The following is a 9350-nucleotide window of genomic DNA, read 5'->3' on the forward strand; positions in this document are numbered from 1 at the left end:
AAAAGTCAGTGTTAAAATCCGCCTCGTTGAGCTTTCCAGTAATTTCGCCTTTCAGTTGCGGGAAAAAACCTCTTTTACTCTTCTGTCGTGCTCTTCTCTTTTAACTCACTTTTCCTGATACCAAAGCTCTATACACAACCTGATATTACAGATTTATTGTGCTGACATGCACACCAGCGATCCGAAAGAATACATTGTCCTTCGGCGCCTGAACTTCGCGCGTACAGGAGCATTTTTGCAGCCGTAAGTACATTCCTAACTGTTTCTTTTTCTGACTGACTTAATACTACTGAAAAATACTACCGAGCGGTGAGCCTGAAAAGCTGAAGCAATGATAAAATTAGGCTATCTGTATGAGGGCTTATGTGTTGAAGTAACTGACGATCAACATGAAACTTGTCCCTTTTGAGATTCCTTTGGTACCCGCTATTCGGAACTCGATACATCGTCTCCAATATCCTTTGTATTGCCATGCAGTTCCATCAGACTTGTCAAGAATATCCTTCAGAATGAGGCTTTTGTTCGTGGAGTATTCAATATGATTAAAAAACAGATAATCACACGGGAAATGGTGTTTTGTTTCTGGTATCTGGTACTCCATGAAACAAATAACCCACTAATTTTGAGACTTTCTCAGTGCAAACGTACTTTCTCTAAAGATATCGAGCTGGCACAGCGAGTTGCTGACCAGAAGGTTTGTGGTCCAAACGTAACCCTGGCATCTCGACTACTCTTGTCGACTCTTTGGTTACCCGGCAATATGTCAGACCTTACGCCTCCTTCGGGGTGCATGACAGTTGGGCACCGAAAAGACTGAACGGCATTTCTTATTTTTGCCTTTCCTAAATCTCCACTCCACGGGAACAGGAAAAAATAAGCACGAATCAGTGGAAGCATTACACGCCATATTCCTCAAAGACATTACCCCAACTGCCTGAGGAATATGATAATTGAACTCACATCGTGAAAAATATCAACAATCCGATGTGATGTAATAGTAAAATGAGCGCGACTGAATTCACGAGACCGGAATAGCGTCAAAAAAGCCGAAGCCTGTCTAACAATGTAAACCGTACATAAACCATGCAGTAGAATACTGTAGGAGTGCAATGTCGTGCCCAACTAGGTGACGGATAGTTACTTTCTACCACACTTGTCCTGTCTGCAACAGTCTGAAGTCTGAAATCAAGCGGCCTCGTAACAAATTCCAGAACCGCTAAAGATTACCTGCAATTGCGAGGCGTTCACGATGGTCTCGAATAAATGTTCTCTTTCTTCTTTGGCTCCAGCACACCCACTTCACATTGGTGTCCTCCAATCTCTCATCCAACGTCTTTGAATTCAATGCGAATCTACCAGTCCGCACTGATAACTCCAAGTTTGACCGATGTTGCCAATCTTTCGGAAAGTGATACCACACTTCAACGTGAGGTGACCGCTGCAAACTGCCCAACGTGCCCATTCGTGTCACATTTGTCCAGTACTACATACTATCAAAAGATACGACTAGATATCAGTACACTGAGTGTAAAAGGTAAGTGAATCAATCTGATTAGAGTATTTGGCTCATTGAGCTTTTGACTTGTAGGTTATCCCCCCGATTTGTCTTCCAGTTCACAAGATATTTTGTTACAACCTCTTGCAAGAGAAGGGAAACAGTAGGAATGACAGTATGTTTAATAGTATTACCATGGAAGTTTCCTGACCGGAATGAAGAACCAAAAAGATAAGAACTCTTCTGCCGAGATTCAGCTTTCATCACTGAATCCTTGTAGCGTTATCAATTAGTCCCTGAAGGCGAGTGACAGAAATATGCTTCAAAACCGATGGGTTTTTCCACCACCACCACTGCGACTTATAAATTCATCTGTATACCAATCTGATTTTGTCGGGAGACTCACCTGAAACTCAGCAGAATCACTTGTTTACAATGTTCCGAGTCCTAAGTGAGTCTTCCGTCAAAACCAGTCTGGTATGCAGATGAGTTCATAGGTCAGATTTCGTGCAATTTGGGTTCAATCAAAACATCAGGTTGACAGAAAGTTTGGGGAATGTGTCTAGCTGATGAGCCCCAAGAAGGGCGAACTCAAAGGTGTATAGTTTCTGGGATGTACCAAAGGACTTTAGAGTATCTTTATTAACACTGCAGGATTCGAAATTTGGAATTGGACCTAAGCCTGGAAGAAACAAGTGTAAAATTCACCTGTAACATTTAATGGGTTTTACTTTTTTGAGGCCACCATTTTACCACCATCATATTGGTAAAACGTATGTCCTAGCAAAGTACTAATTTCCACGGTCCGTGAATGTGAAAGTGATAGTCAGAACAGGTTCATTTGAATACCTCGTATGTTTTGTTTTATTCCGTCGAATGCGTGGCAAGAATAGTTATTAAATATCAACTGAAATAACAACTGATACCAACTGAAACATGAGGCGGTCTGTGTGCAGCACATTCAGTTGTAGAATACCATAAACGAGAGATTCAGTTGAGTCTGTCGTGAAGACCAAACTGATTTGCAAATGAGCGTATTTCTCGAAAACAGCGCAATTTGGGTTCAAGTAGAACATGGAAACTCGGGGACTGCGCCTACCTGATGAGCCCCAAGAAGGGCGAAACCGGTTGTGGGCTGCCGAAGAGTTATCAGCAACCTTGTGAGTAGTTTCCTTCATGATCATAGGATCTAAATAAGATAGAATCAGATGTAGCATGTCGACGAGTCTTATGAATTTTGTTAGTGGTAGAAGCTATGGAAGAAAGTTATCTCGACACTTTGGCGCACTTCTATCCTGAGGCATCCTTTGACTTTGAAATTTCAGGTGGGAAGCGTCATCAGTAAGAGATTTACCTAAAGATCAATCGTGCATATGAGTAGCTTATGCACCAGGTGCACAATTTAAGGTATGACTAAGATAAAAAAAAACTTGATTTGAATCCAGAAGTTGTGCTTACCTGATCACCCTTAAACGAGGAGAAACGTGTGGTAGGTTTTCAGCCGAGTTTTCTCAGTCGTGGGAATAGCGAAACCTGTAAAGTCTTGATTCGTGTTTTGCAACCAAAAGCGGTACCGCCAACGTTTCCCTCATTCTCCACCGATCAAACAGCCCGCTTGTTTTAGTCTATTCAATCCAGTAGACCGCATCAAACTGTCAGGTGTTACCCTCGCCCCACTCACCTGAGTGTTTCTTCGGCTTCTGCCACTTTACTTCTATTTATCGCCACGCACTTAAGAGTTGGCTGGAAAAGCAGCAACGAAGTTACTGACTTTCTCGTGACTTTGTGGGCTGCTATACATTACGAATTTCTGTCTATTCGGTATGATAAATTTCTCATTGGTAGTGAGGCTGGATTGGCGAATTTTCAATTGAGACGTCATCTAGACAAAGCCACAGTCTATGTTGCCTTATGAATTAGTCTCCATTCTCAGCTACATACAGTTCTCTGATAGTCTAAGAACACTTGGGAATCTCCGCCATGATTTCCACAAACTCATGCTCTTTTGAGGTGAAACCCATCTCAGCTATAGGCCGGCATGTAATCCCATTTATTCGGTTGACTGCTAACGACTGCGAAGCGTCTGTGATAAACAATGTTTTCCAGAACATTTTCCGTGGGTGAAGTACTCCCGGTCACTACTGGGTGACGGTAATCCATCCATCAGTTTGTGTCGAGCAATCCGTCATCGGGGCTTTCGTGAACTTGCCGTCATGCGCTCGACATTCTCCGGCTAGAGGCAAGCGCCTCTTTTAGAACCCTGTTGGGTGGCGCGGTCCCAAGCTGACACGAGCCATTGACTGTCGTGTCAGTGTTTATCTGGGGGTTATATCAACAAAAGATGTCACGACTAGACTGTTGGCTCTCCATGTCCTACCGGAACTGGGTGTGTTTGACACTCGGTCATTCTACACTCCAAAATCACAAGCGAAATGGCGCATATGGAAAAGGCAGTTGATTCTCTAACATCCGTCCTAGCACTGTTAAAGAGCAAAGTCACTTGATTAGCATCCTCAATGCGTTTGAATACTCTTCAAAGTTTCAGATTTAGCGAGTAAGCTTCAAAATCACTTTGGAAGATCATATGCTTTAAGCGGCAAATGGGCGCTCATCGTGTTCTATCTTGTGGGTATTGAATTCTCCACAACGAACCAGTCTGAATAACCACTGTCTGATGACGAACCAACTAAAATAGAGCCTTTGAAGTTATAGGGGCCATCCACAGTGTTCCACCTGACAAATGTTCAGTTGCGAACGGTGAACCCTCGTTTTCGTTTGACCTGACTCTTGGTCCTCGCTGATTGCAGGGGAATAATGTGTTTTACAGTACTGAGTCTTCAAGCGTGTGTTCGTAATCGTGACATCTCATAAGCAATCAATTATTCATCTCTATTTAAACTAATCCATTTGTTTTCATTTGTTTTTCACCCTACCTGTTCAGTGGACGACACGAGATTTGCCTATACGGTTGGGCCATCTTTTGTACCGTACGCAACAGCCAAGGATTGCTTTGGTTCCCAGACGTGTCCACAAGTACGATTATTTACCGGTTATTATTGTGGGGTCTCGTAATGCGGTTTTGGCCTCTTTCGGATGCGTATCCATATTCAACTTAGAGTGCAGCCATTTGTCATTGTCCCCTTATTAACTATCATCAAAAGCTTTGCAGTGTAACTTCACAAGATTAACACCAACCGATGTCAGTTTTTATCCAGATTAGCTGAGTGAATGTCTGGAGGTGTAGGTACCTCGGAATGATTGTAGTAAGCTAGCACTAAGCCCCTTTCCCGTCCACCTTTATTCTCATCTTTACAATATGGCTTTCAAATGAATCATGTTTGTACGGAAGTGAGGCATTGGTGTTGAACACTGATATCGTGCTGTCGATTATGACAAGATAAACAGCTTAATTGCTACACGTCTCACCTAAGCTGTTCAGCATATCTTACTTGGACCGTTCAAATACACACCAGCACATAACGATCGGTTTATTGTTCATACTATGGTTTACAGCAAAACCTGTTCCCGAACGATATTCTGATTACAGTAAAGACCTTGCCTTGCCACATCTTCGGTAGTATCGCGGTCATTGAGGTGTATTCAGGCGGACCTACTGTGTGCTCGTCTACACTCGCCCTAACTACTCTAAGTTCCCCCAATCATGCAGCCTAATACACGCTTTCATTTAAGACGTAATAGTTTAGAGAAGTATAAGTTATTAAAATGGGAAGGCTGAACGTGAAATACAGACATCTGGATTGACAAAGGTGGAAGCCGAAATTTCAGTGATGCCAACAGATACATAGGGACTAAGGCTAGCTCCAAGTGAGTAACTGGACCTTCAATGCTCCGATTCGATCTGTCAGGTCCTGAGGTCCTTGACAGCCTATGATTGGCATTTTTTGCTCGGATCTGTAAAGACAAGTATCGGAGATAATCGAAGTTAGGCACATTTTTATACAGATTTCAGAAGTGAAGTTGTATTTCTAATGACCATAATCGTCTCATACAAACTTTCCTTTCCAGGGCCAGTTCCATATCGATTTGCGTGGGACCGAGTTTCGCGTAAGCGTAAAAACCCAATGGGGTAAGAGCAACGAGCACTCAGCTTCGCATATACAGCGAGCAGAAGTAAGTTAATCGAGCGTTGAATGCATGCCGTTGTTGAAAATAGGCAGTTTCAAACCATTTGTCCGAAAAATCTGCGGAAATCGGTCCAACACGCCAGACTGAGAAGTCACACTCTCAGATTAGCACCTAAAATTTGTTATTTATTTCTATTAGGAGAAATAAATTACGAATTTTAGGAGACGAGGTGGACCAATTGGTTAGAGCGCGAGTTTACTGATGTAAAAGTACTACAAGATTAGCATTCAGGGATCCACTAAAATGCCTGACTGGAAGTAATAGTGAATCATTTAATCACAAGATCTGAAGTCTGTTACTACAAGACGTGTACATTCAACTAAAGCTTGATGTTTTTCAGTTCACTATCCATTGACTTGTAGTAATGTGAGCAGAAAATGTCCTGGAAATTTCGTCTTGTAAGTGAAAACATTTCCTGCTGGAAAGTCCGGAAGTACTATACTGCGCTCATTGGAAATCGTCAGCAGTTCGCATCTCGCGGAGATCTAGGAGGAAGCTTGAACCAGTGATCTTTCGGACACAAATGGCTCATCATCTGTGTGATTAACAATCCTATATACAGGATAAAGTACCATTATTCTACAGTCATGGAAGCCACATCATGCGGTCACGCATTGACCGGCCCCTTGAGGGCCAACTTCACTTGTTTGCCTTTTTACTGGTCGAAGGAGATTTGAATACGTGCAGCAATGTAGCTAAGAGTATGGTACGCGATGGAAAGAAAATCATCCGTGATGCCGTCGTTTTTTACGACGTATCGGTCTTTGTAAGGCTCTTCTTGTTGCGCTTTTGAGGGATTTGTTTTTTTCCAGCTTTAGCCAAGGAGGGTGATTAATTAAATACTTATTCTTTATCAGATTCGCTATAACAGTCTGTGGGATAAAGGCTATAGCAAGCTTGACTTTTATAAGCAGTTTACTCCGAATAAAAACGCATACGATGGTTGTACAAGTTTGCCTTATCTAGCGACCCCGTGATGTATTGCTGGAAAGATCATATACAGCGTATATTTCCCGCTGATTTTCACAATAAATAATTCATTAAAACCTGCCATTTCTGTGATTTCCTAAACTCTGGATAATTCAATGATCAACATACAAGTCCGTATAGTTCTCACTCATTTCTCGTCGGTTTTTTTTCAGGAGGGACAGTTGGTTGTGGGTCGTTGCGGAGGCTATTGTTCCGGGTGTTGGCCACAGCCGGAACTATTCCTCGAGGTCCAAACTGAAACGAAGTCGTAAACGCTCGACCTGGACGCCTGTTTCATGTGTAACGGAAAGACAAATGAGTCTTCCAAGTACCAGGTACTTGTTGGGACCTCCTGTAAATCGAGAAATCCACACACACAAAAAAAAATGGCATTTTTGCATGGGTGACCGAAGCAAACTCGGTTCATCAAATGTGGAATGGTCGTCTTTCCATCGAAAACGTTTGTATCCACTTCGTGTCTACTGGCAGCCCGGCACGTCAAATTACTCAGTCCTGACAACCAAGTAGAGTAACACCGGTTGACCCTTGCTATTTCCTAGTAATATTTGTTTTACACGGCTGGGAGCAGTATTCATCTTGCCCACATCTATACAGAAAAAAACTTCCTTTTCTAGGCAAAAACTGACTTCTGGCATCACCTTTGGAATAGCATTCTTTCTTCATCTAGAATCTAAAGAATAGTGTACATTCAATCGGGTTGTGGTTCCCAACCCCACTAACCTACCGTTTCCTGATATTCATCACCAATGTTTCCAACACTGCCAGGATCAAATGGATCATGTGAACAAATGATTTCACTCGTACGGTCTTTTGTCGAAACAAACGATTAATTCTTACGTTATTGTTTATTTTCCAAATGCACTTTTCTGTTCTCCAACACAAAGCTTACCCAAACAAGGGCACTGTTCATTGGCATATCAGCGCGGATTCGATATACGATTGGATTATTACAACCAAGCCAATAAGGGGGGGGTTGTAATGTGCTTTCTTACAAAACCCACTGTAACTTTCCCACCAATAAATACAATACAATACAAAACAATACAATCCAGGCTGCCGTCATTTTCAAAAACAAAACAAACCAGCCGGATGTTTTTAAAGGGGATAAAACAATGTCAGCTGGTTCTGCTTTAAGTTCGCTTTGTTCCGCCTGTGGAAATTATGCAACTGGCGATCAAATCTGCTTCCTTAGCGACTTTTCAAATTTCGTTTGTTCCTATCCCGCTGTGACCCATCCTACACAAAACAATCTCCATCCTGTCAGCTTCCCCGAAACTACATTCCAGGTTGAACCAAGTCAGAATAGGTATACATACCCTGGTTGGCTTATTGATATTAGTAATACTGTTGTTTTGTTTTATTTATACGATTATGCCACACAACCACACACACACACACACAAAATAGGGCTCATGTGAACATCCGTGGAAGACCATCTCCATCAGCCGCACTGATCTAATATTTTTTCAGTGAATACTTATGGTTAAACACTTTCTGGTATTCTGTTCGATGACCGTCTCTCCTTTTCTGTTGTGTTCAGTATTGTATGTAATGCAATATGATGTTCTATTCAAACGTACTTGTTTTTACTTTGTTACACACCTTCAAGGGAGCTCGTAGCAAGCTGTCGACTAAATACAGCTTGCTGTTTCGACCAGTGTGACAATGCGACCCAGTTTCACTGTTTCCTATAATCGGGACATTTGTGTCCTAAAGAGACTCTTTTGTTCGGTTGGTTATGACCTGCCTTTCAGCTCGCGAACACCAACTCATGATCCGGTCTGTCATTACTCAAATCCCTGGAACTAGCAGAAGCTTTCAGATTATTAGCAGCACTTAAAATCGTCACATTTCACGAGTCTCTTTTCTTCGTGTGAATGGATTTGCAACGCGCGTTCACCCCGACATCTACATCGAATACCATTCACAGTGGATGGCTTGAAAGTACTATGGTTGCTTGGAATCCTTTATTAATTCGAACACCCCATTTGCTAAGGACACACAGTACTGTGTTGAATTTCCACAGATAACGCGGAAACCACATAGACTCAGCTTTAAAAACAGTTCACACTAACCGAGGGCTTCCGCTTACGCCGGGGTTTAGCAGATGAATAGGGTTGGGATTTTTCGGATTTTGAGCACGGGCGCAAATAGAGTTTGCACTATTATGGCCTAAGTGGTTAGAGCGTGACTTTACTGACCAGAAGGTCTGTGGTTCGAACCCGACCTCTGTCTCTCGACTTCCCCTGTCTAGGTTTGGTAATCTGGCACTATCCCAGCCCTCGTGCATCCTTCTGTTGGTATGGGAGTTAGGTACCGAAAAAGGGCTACATCTGAACGATTTTTTTTACTATAAAATCCGGATGTTGCCGGAGAAAGTATCCCCTCTCTTACCTCTTTTACGATAAGTCAATAATGAAACATAATACCCAAGACGAAGAACTTTCCGCGTAAATACCACCTTCACTCTGCGCTGACACTTGTCAGTAACAGTGTCTTGAGGTGAGAGGAAGTGAGGACAGCCATATTCGTCGAATAAATATCAATCCAGTGTCCGTGCGCTTGTTAGCGTCAACCAGAGCGGATTAAAACGATAGTACATGATCAGGGGTTGACGAACTAATCGGCCTCCAATGCTAAGCAAGACCTTGTAAAAATGTCGACCGGTTTTGACCCCAAGAAAATAATAGGAGGTCACAGGAACGTCTTGAACAACGTG

The 9350-nt window shown here is 42.5% G+C and overlaps 1 protein-coding gene across 1 annotated transcript in view; it reads left to right on the forward strand.

Moving 5' to 3' along the window:
* T265_00600 (hypothetical protein) overlaps positions 1-8155 on the forward strand; it is a gene marked incomplete at both ends in the record, with an annotated part of 103880 nt that extends 95725 nt beyond the window's left edge. The window contains 5 exons of the mRNA XM_009164428.1: positions 152-243; positions 1290-1534; positions 4437-4528; positions 5522-5626; positions 6784-8155. Of these exons, the coding sequence (XP_009162692.1) occupies positions 152-243; positions 1290-1534; positions 4437-4528; positions 5522-5626; positions 6784-6882 (633 nt within the window). The remainder of the gene's footprint in view (positions 1-151; positions 244-1289; positions 1535-4436; positions 4529-5521; positions 5627-6783) is intronic.
* Positions 8156-9350: the final 1195 nt, after the last annotated feature.

Source organism: Opisthorchis viverrini (assembly GCF_000715545.1).
Source record: "Opisthorchis viverrini unplaced genomic scaffold opera_v5_6, whole genome shotgun sequence".
Taxonomy (NCBI): Eukaryota; Metazoa; Platyhelminthes; class Trematoda; order Opisthorchiida; family Opisthorchiidae; genus Opisthorchis; species Opisthorchis viverrini.